This window comes from Nematostella vectensis, chromosome 5 (genome assembly GCF_932526225.1).
Source record: "Nematostella vectensis chromosome 5, jaNemVect1.1, whole genome shotgun sequence".
NCBI lineage: Eukaryota > Metazoa > Cnidaria > Anthozoa > Actiniaria > Edwardsiidae > Nematostella > Nematostella vectensis.
In genome coordinates this window covers 10,710,332-10,726,348 of record NC_064038.1, presented here as the reverse complement: position 1 = coordinate 10,726,348, position 16,017 = coordinate 10,710,332, and the positions used below count along the sequence as shown (strand labels likewise).

Sequence of the window (16,017 nt, the reverse complement as noted above, 5' to 3'; positions counted from 1 at the left end):
TTATGTTTCCAGCTTTGCTATTTGTTAATTCTTCACTAGGATAGATGAATAAATCGTTTATAGCAGGGAGGAGGCTTCTATAGAGTTGTGAGGGATGGGATGTATGACATGTTGTCGTCTTTATCCTTTTCCACTGCTTGACACAACTTATCACCTGAATTACAAAAAAATAATAATTATATTTACTCGTAAAGCTTGATAATAGAATAAATTCAGTTAATAAATGCTAGGGGTCAGCAGGCTTAAGTTTGATGAAATATTTTTAAGTAGTAATTTTTTTTTCTTTAAATCTAATTATTTTTATTTGTGTGACTTTGATTTTACTTAAAATACTCAAGCTCATAACGGAAATACTCAAGGGAATACAATTATCACGCACAGTTAAATGAATTGACAATTTATAACAAACAGGAAAAAAACACGAAAAATAATTTAAACTTTAATAGTGAGTTTTACGAGAATCATGTCAATCAATCATTTCGCATGGCATCTCCAGGGACGCCTGGTATTTCACACGAAATTATCGTAATGAACACAGCGAATGGCGTTTAAAGGAATAAAAATGTAATTTACCTCCAATGCCCCCAAATATATTAGCCATTTCTATACACCTTATTTATGGAAGTTTTTAAGAAAAAAATATTGCTTATTGCAAAAAACTCTATTATTAAAGAAAACCTTTTCATTGCTTTTCGTTTAAAAAAAATCATATAACAGCAGCTTCACACTTTCCCGATATACCGTAATACAGTATCCCTAGAATTAGTTTATTCTGGATTAATCCAAGCGTGGAAAGCTGCAGTAAGTAAAAGGAACGCGGTATTAACAAATAGGTACCACGCACAGAATATTGAACACGTCGCTTAGCAACAAAACCTTATCTCATTCTCCGAGTAATGTTATCGCGACACGGAAGTGGCTGCTTTAATGTGTGTGCCTCTTAGTCAAAATTAGTATATTGATTGCTGTAATATAAGTGGGAAGGCTATGTCGGGGATATTTCCGTCAGTGGCGGCGTCCGTAGAATAAAGATATTGAAATATCTTGAGATTTTAATTAGTGCTATGTCAGTGATACTATTTGAAGGGAATTCGGGAGTCGATTTTTATTTTGGTGTGTTGAGTCTACTGTGTACCGTTCAACCATGGTATTTCTACTTATGGAAGGTGAGTAAAGGCAGTTGCCTTAACTACTCTGCACAACTATTTTATCGTTATATTTGGTATAATATTTTTCAACAAGATATGGTTTTCAATATTTTTGGGAATTATTTTTTAACCGCATGGAGCACGTGCGAGCCAAATACACAACTAGTCCACTTGATGGAGCTGTTATAGCAATTGGGATAAATGCAGAATACAAATGCAAAAATATTGTATTTAAAGATAGATCAGATACACAAGTAGTGCGCCTCGAAATCTAACTCGCGCGTGTCAAATACGCTGGTAGTGTTGCTTCATAATGCATCTCGCGCGAGTCATAATCTAGACTCGCGCGTATAAAATACGCAAAAAGCGCGCGTCATAATCTTACTCGCGCGCCTCATCTTGCATTCGCGCGAGTCAAATACGCAGGTATTGTGCGTTATAGTGCATCTCGCGCGCGTCAAAATCTAGGCTCGCGCGTTTCAATTTACAAGTAGTGCGGGCCATAATGCATCACGCGCGCAATAAATGTGAAAGTAGTGCGCGCCATAAAGTAACACGCGCGCGCCAAATACGCAAGTAGTGCGCGCCATAAAGTAACACGCGCGCGCCAAATACGTAAGTAGTGCGCGTCATAATGCATCACGCCCACGTTAAATGCGCAAGTAGTTTGCGCCATAAAGAAACTCGTGCACATTAAATACGTAGTGTTTTATATATACATATATATAATAAGCACGTTAAATACGTGATTTGAATAAGCAACCATCATCGTATGCATGAGATACACAATTATAGTGCGCGTCATTTGCGCAACTCGTGAGCATCAAATATGCAATAAGTGCAACTCGTAATGCAAATTTTACTCATGGTTATCGTGGCTACCATGAGCATTGCAACTACCGCGCATAAGATATACAACTCATGTTTGCATCTATGCACCTCGCGCGAGTGCTTACGACATCTTACGTGCATCGAACATACAATTTGTGCTGCCTAAAACTAACTCCTGAGTATCGAAAAAAATATGCGGGCTTATCAAAAGGGACATTCGCGAGAAATAACGTAAATAAAAAAACTTCGCGATTTCCATATACTCGTGCGCTTCTCGTACGCCATTCGCAAAAGTAGGAAACTGAAATATTGGCAGACGCAATGCATTATTTCGCTAGGAATCATTTCCTTTTAAAGCCTGGTTTCCATATAGTCGTACGAGCGTAAGGGTTATAACATTTTCTAGGGTTTGCCATCCGAGGTGAACTCACAACTCGCAAAGGTTATAGGAAATGATCTTTTGTTTACTGGCCGAAGAAAAGTGAAGGAGAAGCCTCTTCAACTGCCGATCGTGATAGGTAATGATATTTTTTGCAGACGACTGTCACGACTCGTACGAATGTGGCGACTATATGGAAACGATGATTTCATCTCAGCATATACTTAAATCAGGTTTTCGCTAGAAAGTGTTTCTTAAAGGGCTAGTCCCTATGGAGGGTATATTTTTAAAGGTTAAAAACGTGACATCTTTAAGCATCGATATCTTTAAGGGTACGTCACAGTGAGCTGACCGTGTAATCGCCCACGATAATAGGGCTAGACAACTTGTTTGCATCTGCGCAAGTGTTGCTTATTTTGCAAGAGAAGGGCAAAATCTCAAGCCTACAATCATGGTAAAAGTCATTGGGACATTGTCGGAATTTGTCCAAATTTTGAAAACAATAATCCATGCAAGAACACAAAATCCGTAAAATAATATTTACAACCCCCCTTAGAACCCCCCCCCCCCCCCCTTCAATGTTGCGTCAAGTGTTTTGGCGTTGGCATCATCCAACATTTTAGGGGGGGGGGGGGGAGACGGCGGAGGGGGGGAAATGGCGCGTTCCATAAAGTATGTGAAAGCAGCAATCAAGGCCTTATAACTTGTTAAAACTCTTTTCGTGAAGTCCATAAACGCTAAGCTAATATTCAATAGAATTAAGTTTATTATAAAACAGTCCTGATTTGCGTTATTTTGACATTATAGGTTCTATAAAGGCATTCAACTCAAAACAAAAATAGATTATGCGCGCACACTTTTTTTCGCGCCGGAACCCTGGTCCCAAGGCAATGTGACCACGATTGTAGATCATGTGACGACGATTGTAGGTCATGTGACGACGATTGTAGGTCATGTGACCACGATTGTAGGTCATGTGACCACGATTGTAGGTCATGTGACCACGATTGAAGGTCATGTGACCACGATTGTAGGTCATGGGACCACGATTGTAGCAATAACTCCTTCAATTCTTATAGTGATTGAGTGCGCGTCTGTGGTTGAAGAATGTCGATCAGGCATTCCTTTACGTAAATAAATAAATAAATAAATAAATAAATAAATAAATAAATAAATAAATAAATAAATAAATAAATAAATAAATAAATAAATAAATAAATAAATAAATAAATAAATAAATAAATGAATGAATGAATGAATGAATGAATGAATGAATAAATAAATAAATAAATAAATAAGCGGTTTATTTGCAAGTTAACTTCAAAATAATCTACGAATGCAGTCTGACCGCTATGTATTGGCAATATGTACAACTCCAATGCGTATTCCATGATGAACAAAAAGAAAATCAAATCGTCTATTACTCCTTTGCTATAAACAAAATAGCGGCAACACCATCCAGCTTTGCCAGAGACACAAATTGCTCCGTGAACCACATTTGCTTAATATTTACTCCAGCGCGTGGCAAGAGAAAAACTTAGACCTCTCTTAGACACCTGTAATGCTAGCTAATCTGGAACTGCTAAAATGGTTGAATAATCCAACTTATGGTTTTTTCTTACGATTTCATTGAAAATATCTTGGTTTCTCGCTTGAATTAGCAGATGGAAATGGATTCTGTGAGTGACTCACCATTGGGCGGGAATATAAAATGGTGGCGTGATTGGCCTACTTTAATGTGGTGATGCTGGCTGAAGTAGGCAATATAGTGATGACTCAGCAGAAGTTTTCGTCATTGTAAGTAGGGACCAAAAATTCCACAACACTAATGCTGATTAATGAACTGCAGATTTTAAAGGACGGCAGGAAGAAAATTCGATGGTTATACCTAAATGGAGAGATCTTAATGAGGGGGGCGTAAGGGTTTGTGGTGATGAGGTTTTTCCTTAAATCTGGCGCGGTTTTTCGTATTTTATTCCGCGGTATTGCGGTTTCTCTAGACTGCGCGGTTAAACGGTTATTGACTTATTTTGACGGTTTTTCGTTTTTTATTTTGTGCATTTTTCTGTGCGGTTTTCGCACCCTTTAATCTAAAAATCATGAGACCATTTCGTATTAGACCAGCAAAAACGTACTAGAATCTGAGAGTTAGACGAAGAGGTATTTACAAATCATGAAATCATTTGTATTAGACAAGCAAAAATACGAGAATCAGAGAGTTAGACAAGATATTGGGAATCATCATGACAAGGCAGAAATACTGAAAGGGCGGACACTTAAAAGGGGAGAAAAAAATCACTTATGAACTTTTATTTACAGAAGTCAAAGGGTCGTGAAAGTTCTGATCTATTTATACCTCATCTTTTGCTTAGTTTTTAACCAAAAATTAACCCCAACAGCATAACGTTACTGCTAATAAGGAGTAGTTGGTAGTTCGTAAAATGCTCTGTTAAATTGTCGCCCAATTTCGTGATAAAAAATAAAATCCCTTTGAACGATGAATAAAAAAGACACGATAGTGGGGTTTCCACGCGCGTGATAGTCGTAATTATCATAGACTACACGATCATTCAATAGCGGCTTAAATATTGAGAAGATATGATTTTCGTGGAGTATATTCGTAACGCCTATACAGCGGAATAAAAGCGAAATGTAGCTAGTAATACTTAACTTTTTAGTAGTTAGTAATACTAGAAATCGTTTAACGTGAAAACTTAAAAGGAATTATGGAAATTATTTAATAAGCTTTTTGACTTGCATACTTTAATGAACAAATGGTTGCTAATGGTAACATTTATGGGGTAGCCGATAGAGACACAAAAAGGGGGCTAAAATAATATGACACCAAAACAACAAATATATCAATATATATATATCATTTTATAACATCATAAAAAGAAAAACAAAAGGTCGGGAGTATATTATACCTATTAATGGAACCGATTCACTATTGCGCTGTGCCAATCACTTGTTGCCATGGTTACTGCGTAATTATGTGAAGATAGCCGACTCCGTTCAGTGAGAGTGAAGCAATCGTTATCCTCTTCGCGTATCTTTGGTAAGTAATGTTACATTGCTTTCAGCTTTTTCCCTCTTAAAATGATAATTTCTTTTAGGCATATAGAGGGGGATTTGGAATATGCGACTATTTATAAAAGACAATACTTCTATTAGGGTTTATATGTTACATTTTTACAAAATAAGTACCAAACTAACAATTTATTTATCACAGCCACAGTTATAAGGCTTCTCATTAAATTTTCCATAAACTCTAGCTTGTGAAGTTCTTGCGATTGTATTTGAAAACAACACTCTGCTTACCACCAAATCTGCGATTAATCAAAATTAAACCCTTTTGCCAAGAATCAAAATTCAGCAGTTTTACAAAATAATGTCAATGAACTTTTTATTAAGAATCATTTTAAAAGCTAATTTAACCACTTTACTATCAGTAATATTTTGGATACTTAGTGTATGTATATCCTTGACAAATTTCCTTTTTTTGCGATGCTGTTTGTATTAGGGCCCCAAGCAGTCACGGATTCCGTTCACCTGTCTTTTCGCAGTTTCCTGAGTAAAAGAACGTGTTGACGAAATTATTCGTGTACGTGCGGTTACTGGGACCGCTGTCTTTTTTTTCCTTTTAATTTTCCGAATCCTATTTTTTGAAGAATTAATGGTTGTTGGAGAGCACCGAATTTCTAGGCAACATTCGAGGGACCTTTCTGAAGCAGTTAAAAAAAAAATCTGGGTGTGCAGCCATTTATTGCGCGATTTGACCGAAGGTTTTTGTGATGAGAAGATGGCTGCGAAATTCTCTGCGTTAGATGTCAATGCTCTTGAAATAAAAGAACTAGTTTATCACCACCTCGTTATCAGTAGGTTAATCAGGTCAAAGAAATTATCGGGCTTAAATCATAAGAATCTGAACACCGGAATAGACTTTATCTTTATTTTATTAATATATATAAGGCTTCTTCAATATGCCCATGTTATCGATACCAGATAATAATTAACCTCTTGTCATAAAGTAAAAAATAAAAAGTCAAGTAAAATTTCAGGTGAGGCGTATTTGCAGTGATGTGTTGGGAAAGTTTGTCATGAAAAGACAAGAAGAGACCAATCTATAGTCTAGTTTACTTACAGTTCTATTATGGTAACTTGCTTAAGGTTCAAATGCAAGACATGAATACTCCGGCTTTTTGTCCGTTGGTTAAGTTGGCTACCGACGGCCTGTACGTTTTTTGTCTATCTAAAGCTTAGACACTAATGCTTGCTTTTATCTAAAACCAGAATCTTCTTCCATACAAAAGAATTGCACACAATTACCGCGCTCTAACATCCGTCATTAATGGTTCTAGATTTCTTTTAAAATTTCCACACAAAACTAATTGAAAACAATTTGTTATAGCCGAATTAATGGTATAGTAAAATCAATTTTGATAAAAACCTTGCCTAGACTGTATTGTTAAAAACTAAATGACATTAAGAATAGATCAATATAAATAAATAAATAAATGATGATAAAATAAATAAATAAATAAATAAATAAATAAATAAATAAATAAATAAATAAATAAATAAATAAATAAATAAATAAATAAATAAATAAATAAATAAATGGATGAATGGATGAATGGATGAATGGATGAATGGATGGATGAATGAATGAATGAATGAAAATAAATCAATAATGAATGAATGTCAATAAATCAATAGATCAATAAATCAATAGATTTGATTTTGATTTCAATACCTCCAGATTCACTTATTACTTGTATAACAGCTTTTCGGCAACCCAAACCGACACTAACAGGGTTGTCACCACTTGGTGGGAGTGCCAGAATTTACGACACAAGTAGGAAATCTCAATTTAGTAGAAATAATTTAATCTTAATGTTTTAATGTCTTAGGCTTCTTTAATGACGCTCAAGTGTTTTAAAATTATTATTTTTCATCTACGTATGTTTAATATTGAGTAAGTTTTTAATGAACTACTTTCTTGAACATTTTTGTTATGTTTGTCGACTTTTAACAAACGATTAACGAGATTTTTTCGATAGCAGTTAAAACAACACAACTAGCTGTTGGACTCACGACTTTGTTTTTATTTTTTTATTTTTTATTTGAGAGTTATTTTTGAAATGACGGACATGAAATACACAACAAAATGCTAATGAGAGATTTTTGTTTTGAAATTACGGCATAAATTGTTTAATGGGATATACAAAAAATATATAAATGAACAATCAACAATTAAAAAAAACAAAACTTTAAAAAAAAGTTCTGTGGTGCATTGTTAGAAAACTGACCAAGCTGCCAGCATGCTGGGATATGGGTAAGGGGGGGGGGGGGGGGGGGGGGGTGACGGAGGGATAGGAGGGATAGGAGGGGAGAGGAGGGCAGGCAAGGGTCTGTAATAAGGGTTTACATTTAAGAATAGGCACTACTGGCTGAAAGAAAGAAAGTGCAAGTAAAAAAAAATCTTCATTACCAGATAGAATAGCGAAATGATCAAGTGAAAATTAATTTTGACGTCTTTTCAAATTAGTTTGAGTCAGTTTTTTCTTGTTCTTAAAAGAGTTATCCTATCAATTAGCCTAATAGGATGCCACAGACCATTGTACGAAATGCTATTTTTGTCAGACATTTTGGTAAATAACTTGTTCGTCTATATAATTTTGATAGATTCGAGACAGATGTTTCATTGAAAATTTTTTCTTCATGGAATACGCAAGAAACAACACTCAACTCAAGTGGCGAGCGGAATAAAACTCATGTGTCTTGCGTTATCCAGTTAATTGCTTCCCAAAAAAATGTATTTGAAGAAAATTAAATGCCCTTAAGTAATAGACAGTTGTTTGATCTGACATGCTCTTAGATAGATTCCCCATGCTCGACGTGGGATGAGCTTGAATGCTATTAACTTAGCGTTCTCTTTGTGTGGGCAGTTAGTCGCGGAGAAGTGCGTTTTGATTGGCTACCGAATGGAAGTAATGGTTATGGCGCTCTCTCGATTGTTTCCCCTAGCTACGGAAGTCAGCAATAAAATGGAAAAAACTCTCCTTTAAGTTTGAAAACAAGATGAAATAGGAGCTTTGCAAAGACATTTCCGGGAAGACCCGGTAATTATGAAAAACAAAAACGAACAACGTACTCAGAACATCAATCGCCGGCTACTTAAGTTATCATTATTGGTATTCGGCTTTGTCAGTTATGGAGAGAGAGTTAGGCCTATGACAGCCAATCAGAGGCGTAGCTATATATAACTACTAAAATACTTACAGAGCGACTTTTCGTGGATGTAACCTACAGAATTCAGACGCCAAAATTTTAGGAGAGAAAGTGGTCTTAGTGCTCTACAAATGTAGTGTTATTTCATACGAAGGCAAAGCAAAATCAAGTTGGAAAGGTATGTAAATCCCTTTAATACTTTAAGCAATCCTTTTTATTTGTACTTTTTGGCGAGTAAGTTGTGAGCGATTTCAATTTGAAGACGAAATGCGCAATTCTAGCACTATCACACGACTGAAAACTATCTGTGAATTGAGCGCTATGTTATGCTATGCTATATAACCTAAGAGATATCTCCATACGCATGTTTTACAAAAAGGCAGGTCAACGTTAACTAATTTATTTGAATTATTGAATTTTGAGTTTTACATCTAAAATATATCATAAAAGATATTCGACTACATTTTATAATTCATACTTTTTATTCCGATCTGATCCAATTAAAAATATAAATGCAATACCCCACATTTGTGATAATCACTTAACTCTTTCAAGACAACTTACAAAAGTCTTCCTGCTTGGTTGATTTGAAGCGTGACTTACAAAAAAAGTAATGAGGTAAAATTCAAATAATTTAAATTTAAATGCTTGGTCCTTATCTTCCTCCTTTGGCGGCGTTTTACAGCCCCTTATCTTAAGCAGGTCCTCAGAGAGTCGATCTTGACTAATTCCATCTAATATCCTCGCACTAAACAAAAATTCTGATGACCCTAGCAGTGTACCCTTCTCATCACCATCCGCCTTTTTTCAAACTACAACACCCTCATTCCTTAATGTCTTCTCTGAACATGAATACTACTAAACTACTAAGACAGCGGCGACGAGAAAGTACCAAAAGTAATTCTTAAGCTATACATATCCCACTTTGCTTGACATTCGAACTTAATGTTCAATTTTTTCGTCATCAATCTAACGACAACATCAATCAATACACGTTGGGTTGTCATTTTTTTTTTTGCATTTAGTGCCTTTGTCCCGACTACTTAAGGCCTTGATAATTCAAACTTCAAAAAGCGAAGAGTTTATCATTATTTATGTCCTACTTACTGTTGATTTCTGTTGCCCATAATAAATTTTCTATGTTTTTTACCCTTGATATAACTAAAAACTATTTTATTCTCTTTAAAGATTCGACTTTTATGTTATCGGTGTTGTCGGTACAACGCTTGTGCCGCCATTTAAGCCATAGCCACCTTTATTTGAAATCAAATCAAGCATTGATTGTCCGAAGGAAGGGGGGCAATTCAGAGAGGCTAAAAGCCACCTGCTATCAACTGTCTGAGTTGAGTCCTGGCAAAACCAAACGACTGGAGCCAAAAATAAGATATTGGAAGGAGAAGTGTTGAAGTTATTGATTTGATGGTTACAAAGAAGAAGAAAGGAGAGCAAAGGGGAGAGAGAGAAAAGCTGTACCAAGGGTGAGGCTTATAATAGTAGGAGATAAAACGCGATTACTTCAAAAGGGCGTTGGACGCTAGGCAGAGTAACGAGAGGTGGGGGGGGGGGGGGGCGTTCAAGGAGGGGCTTAGCATAGAATATGGAGAGACGATAAGAATGCTAGAAGAGAACAGAGAGGGCGAGAACAACCAAAATGGGTGAAAGCTATGATAAGGTTTAGGGAGAGAGGAGAGGAGAGGAGAGGAGAGGAGAGGAGAGGAGAGGAGAGGAGAGGAGAGGAGAGGAGAGGAGAGGAGAGGAGAGGAGAGGAGAGGAGAGGAGAGGAGAGGAGAGGAGAGGAGAGGAGAGGAGAGGAGAGGAGAGGAGAGGAGAGGAGAGGAGAGGAGAGGAGAGGAGAGGAGAGGAGAGGAGAGGAGAGGAGAGAGAGGAGAGGAGAGGAGAGGAGAGGAGAGGAGAGGAGAGGAGAGGAGAGGAGAGGAGAGGAAGGAGAGGAGAGGAGAGGAGAGGAGAGGAGAGGAGGAGAGGAGAGGAGAGGAGAGGAGAGGAGAGGAGAGGAGAGGAGAGGAGAGGAGAGGAGAGGAGAGGAGGAGGAGAGGAGAGGAGAGGAGAGGAGAGGAGAGGAGAGGAGAGGAGAGGAGAGGAGAGGAGAGGAGAGGAGAGGAGAGGAGAGGAGAGGGAGAGGAGAGGAGAGGAGAGGAGAGGAGAGGAGAGGAGAGGAGAGGGAGAGGAGAGGAGAGGAGAGGAGAGGAGAGGAGAGGGAGAGGAGAGGAGAGAGAGGAGAGGAGAGGAGAGGAGAGGAGAGGAGAGGAGAGGAGAGGAGAGGAGAGGAGAGGAGAGGAGAGGAGAGGAGAGGAGAGGAGAGGAGAGGAGAGGAGAGGAGAGGAGAGGAGAGGGAGAGGAGAGGGAGAGGAGAGGAGGAGGAGAGGAGAGGAGAGGAGAGGAGAGGAGAGGAGAGGAGAGGAGAGGAGAGGAGAGGAGAGGAGAGGAGAGGAGAGGAGAGGAGGGAGACAAATAAAAAAATATGTGGACAAAGGATTGTCATGAGGACGTGTGTTAAGCCTAAAGCCTTGTTATAAATCATTATGGTGGCAGCATGCTGTCACCAAGTGCCTTTACTTATGTCCGCAAATCCGTTAAAAGGAAGCATTAAACATTAAAGATCAAAGAACCATCAGGCCATAATCATGAATAGTATATCCGCAATTACCGCCGATCTGTTCACCAGAAAATAACCCATAAGAAAAAACGAAACCATGAAAAACATTTTTTATTTCTAGGAAACCGCAACGAAGAACATTTTATCGAAAGTAGTAAGCCGCCTGTACGAGCACGTTCTCTTGGGGTAAGATGGATTTAAATGTTTTCTTCTGCAAATTTGTTTTCTAAATTGTTTATTCATAACATTCAAATATCAATAACATGCTACACGATTTCTAAGTAAACACACTAGAGGTCATAAAAATTGTCAGTTTTTTTAAATCCTCATTGGTGACTTTTTTTATGTTAGCAGTGATTTCTTGCGTTTCTAAATTACAAATATTAGAACAACAATTAGGTAAATTTAGTCTTGTCGTATTTTCTCACAGACGAACGCCTGAACAAAATAATTAATCAAAAAAATAAAACTCCTTTTAGTCCAAAGTATTCAGTTATTTTATTCTCTAACAGCAGTTCCGCTTGTTTTGTATTTAGTTCGTTTTGGGTGACAAAAACTGACATGCCTAAAAGACTCTTTGAGTTTGCCAAGACCTGGGGGGGTGGGGAGGGGACGTTTTTAAGGCTCCAATATTGAAAGACCAAATATAAACTTTAGTAAAAAAAAATGCTATTTTTGTATTTTTGATGCTGATCTAAAAAACAAGACCCTTTCACAGCCAGCGCCACTATTTTTTCACAGGTTAGGCATTAATCATCCGTCCGCCTAGTCTTTAAGTTCGAATTTTTTGAAATTGCAAAAAGCGAATTCAAGTACGCGCGAACATTAAGCAGAATAAGGTAATAATTAGGTTTCGTTTTGTATATTTAGCGTTAAAAATTCAAGGACTCCTTTCTCGTGGTTTCCATATGATCGCATTCGATTACAGCTAATTTGACTGAGAGATCTCCATCCGATCGCAAGTGGCTTTTATATGCTCGAAAATCGTAAAGTGTAGTTCTTATATTGTAAAATGCTCGCCTGTGGAAACAATGAAAGACATATGGGAACACGTGACAAGAATTTTCAGTAATTATGTACCTTATTAAGCTTAATTTTCGCGATGTCAAAATTTCGCGATTTTGAGATGGCGAGGCTTAATTATCGCGATCTTTCATTTTCGTAAAAACCAGATCACTTTATTTTCGCGATTTCGCAATTTTTTGGGATATTAAAATCAATCAGAGCAAGTGGAATTAAAATGTGCTGTTATCATCAAAACTGCCGAAACAATTTGTAACAAAAAGATGCGTGGGTTTACTCTATAAATACAATTCCAACTCAACCTTTTACGACTATTTGTACATTAGATGACTGAACAGACAAGGTGTTTCTATAAATCTTATTAAACGGTTAATTCTGGTATATTCGCGCATCCTAATTATCGCGACGCTTAATTTTCGCGTCACTTTATTTTCGCGAATCTTTTAAAATCGTGTGTTGTTAGTGTAATAAGGTATATTTTTGAAAATATCACTAAAAATGAAGATAAAAACAATCGACTCGATTCATTTGCATGCATGTTTGCATGATACGACTCATGGATAATACGACGTTTGACCTAAGCCTTAGGGTTATTTGCGATGCGACCGAAATTGGGCGCGTGTTTATCTGATACAATCAAAAACAGGTTTGACTTAGGTTTGCAGAGATAAAGCTGACACACTTATGTTTATAGAAAAGTTCCAAATCAAAGTAGCGAAACGCCGCCTATGGTAATTACCATTTTAAAACCATCATCTTTCTAACCATCAGCTTTCTAAAAACACCGTCTATGGCCCACACAAATAAGAAAAATGTCCTTTGGCAAGTTGCCGCGCGAAAATACCTCACAAATAAGCGATGTTCTTTGACAATTTGCCACGCGAAACACAACCCCCAAATCATGGAAGCCATTTGAAAGGTGTTACGCGAAAATTCCACAGTTTTGATTGATCTCAATTACGCTTGTCAATAAAATTTCCTAGTATATTGTTTTCAACCCTGATACAAAATGAAACCCGCTTAAGAAATCTAAACCTAGTCTGAGTAGGCAATTCCTAATACACCAAGTTTCTTAAGTACGCTATACGCGATCTACGATAATTATGATATCGGGTTTTTTCAGCTTTGCCAAGAAACTAGAAAAAGTCAGGAAAGTTTAGGCGTAAAGTACTTCAATCGAAATAATATCCTAAGGAATTCCTCATGAAAAGTCTCATGAGCTAAATCAAATTATTCAATAGTGTTTAAATTAAAATCTTTATTCCATTTAAAAAGACGCATTTTCTAGAAAAAAACTCATAATGGCAAATTAATTGTCAAACAAGTTGCCGCTCCCGTTTTATTGTCCCCCTGGTTCTCTATTTACTCCCTTTTCCTTTATGCGCAACACAAGAAAAAAAGTGAAAATGTACAATTAGCGATTTTCCGATAAGAGGTCATAATATGGAGATTTTACTTGATAATTACATAAAAGTATTCCTAAAGCGCGAGGTTTTTCTTTATTTTAAAGTCGTTCAATAAAAGCTCATAACTTCAATTTTTCTGTTCCGATGCCATGACTTCCAATTAGTAATTTTGAACAACAACCATAAGTTGCCCGAACGTCAGGGTAATGATCAATGGTGTTTTTGGTGAATCTTGGTGATTCTCGCTGGGCGAAGGAAGTCGTCAAGAGACGTAGAGTCTTTATTAATTGATCTACGATAGACGATCTTAGCGAACCAAGTCCTTTGGTTTAATCTTGATTGTCTAATTCGCCTGGCGAGGAGTAGCTCAAGGCCAATAATAACCTGTTTTCGCTAACAACTTAAAAATCATTTTCTCGTTTTCCTGGCTGTTTCTTAAGGGAATTTCTTTTCTTTTCAGGAGAAAACAGTGAACAACGCAAACACAAAACTGGTCGCTTAGCAAATATCCATTGAGAGATATGTTTGGTTATCACCTGGTCGTAGAATTTAGATGAACAAAAGATGGTTGAAGAAGCATTGCCTGAAGCGAAATGTTGTTTTCGTAGCGTAAATCGCACTCAAGAGCTAATAGCCAACCCGAGTTTGTGTTTCTAAGCCAACCAAAGGCGAGAAAGGGCGGAGAAAAACGGCTTTCAAATACCGACATATAAGAGCGCAACTCCAGGATTTAAAGCATAAACGCGATGGAATGGCACAACAATACAACCTCCCAGTTTAACGCGGATCAAGGGTCTTCAAAAGCCGAGGTCATGTTAACCTTAGCGGTTTACATAATAACCTTTGTTCTTGGAGCCGTGGGGAACTTCCTAGTATTTGGGGTAATATTTACAAAAAAGGAACGCAAGACACCGAACGACGTCTTTCTTATAAACCTCGCAACAGCTGATCTGACGGCCGTTTCCATCTCACTTCCAGTGAAACTCTACCAACTTTTCCCGCCATTTCTTCCCGCCAATAATTTCGTATGCAAAGTGGTGGTTCCTATGGTAAGTGTGCCATTCTGTGCGAGTATCTTCACGATAACCTCGATGGCTATTCATCGACGAAGGACGATTTTGAATCCTTGGAGAGGTATGTCGAATATCTATGGAACAGTCGCATGGGTTATAGGAATTTGGATTTGCTCTGTGACGACTTTGCTCCCTATAAGTATACTTACTTCTCCTTTGGATGGACACTGTATTATTAACTGGACGATGAAACAAGAGCAAGCTTATGTCCTAGCAATCTGCCTTATTCAATACGTTATCCCTCTTGTGATTATTCTACTTGCTTACGTACAGATATGTTTGAACCTGAAGAAATACCAGAAACGAGTCGCAAGAGTAGAAGTCAGAAAAGAAAACATCGAAATCACACGAACAATTGCCGTAATTGTCATTCTCTTTGCGGTTTTCACATTACCTCTACAGATTTTCTGGCTCTATTATGAGTTCTCAGGCTGCGAAATTACTGAAAACATTCAGAGATTCCACCAATATGCCGAGTTATTGACTGACTTCCATAGTTGTCTCAACCCTCTCGCATATGGTGTGTTAACTAGAAGATTCAGAAACAAGTACACACTAATGATATCATCTGTATTCAAAATATTCGAAAAGTCGCAAAAAGACTTTCGTTCTACAAATGTAAGCTCTCACAACCGGCAAGAGCGCATTCCACTTGCTGAAAGAAACCCAGGCGTGGGTTCTACTAATCTACAATGACAAAAACACGGACAAATGAGAAAAAAAAATAAAAAGCATATGTGGTCTTGATGGTTATTTGGTCGTTGGAGAAATATGCGTTATATTAACCCCAATAAGTACGGTCAATGGGAAAGGCATTAATTTTATTTGATTAAAAGCTAGCGGTGTTTTAATGGTTGGCAGCTCTTTACAGGTCAAGTATCTCCATTCTATAACCATATATTACCATCCATCTTCTCAATACGATGACTGATGAGTGATTTTTATTTTATCAAAAGATAGTCCCCAAATTTCACCTTTCACTCGTTTTCAACGGTTCACAGTTTTACATTGTTTTGTATATATTTTGAAGAGGGTGTGGCTGTTTTTTGGGAAAAAAATCCCCAGCCGATCTATTAAATCAACCAGTGAGCTTAGAATTTTATGTCGCGATGGATAAACTGTGAATTAGTCGAACAGAGATAAAGAGATATCTGGGCCAACGCCCAGTTCACCAACTCATTGTTCCCGCCGGCCCTGCTTGTTTGATCATAGAAGCGTCCATATATCCCTATGTCAAATTTCTAGTCAATAATTTCTTGTAAAATCTTGATAACTCGTATAATTCATACTCCCTGCCACCAACACATAT

The 16,017-nt window shown here is 37.4% G+C and overlaps 1 protein-coding gene across 5 annotated transcripts; it reads left to right on the top strand.

The window, feature by feature from the left end:
* The first annotated feature begins 1,064 nt into the window (after window positions 1-1,064).
* On the top strand, window positions 1,065-15,455 carry LOC5517660 (neuropeptide F receptor). 5 transcript variants are annotated; one of them, XM_032362166.2, is made up of 4 exons: window positions 7,745-8,770; window positions 9,781-10,070; window positions 11,328-11,392; window positions 14,096-15,455. In XM_032362166.2, the coding sequence occupies exon 4, from the start codon at window positions 14,382-14,384 to the stop codon at window positions 15,402-15,404; it is 1,023 nt and encodes a 340-aa protein (XP_032218057.1). In that variant the 5' UTR covers window positions 7,745-8,770; window positions 9,781-10,070; window positions 11,328-11,392; window positions 14,096-14,381; the 3' UTR covers window positions 15,405-15,455. The 5 variants fall into 5 exon arrangements, with proteins under 5 accessions (XP_032218059.1, XP_032218060.1, XP_032218055.1 ...); XM_032362168.2 differs by lacking the exons at window positions 7,745-8,770; window positions 9,781-10,070; window positions 11,328-11,392 and adding an exon at window positions 1,065-1,166; XM_032362169.2 differs by lacking the exons at window positions 7,745-8,770; window positions 9,781-10,070; window positions 11,328-11,392 and adding an exon at window positions 4,036-4,155.
* Window positions 15,456-16,017: the final 562 nt, after the last annotated feature.

Coding starts and splice junctions, on each gene's coding strand:
- LOC5517660 (XM_032362168.2), top strand. CDS start 14,382: ATGGAATGGCACAACAATACAACCTCCCAGTTTAACGCGGATCAAGGG.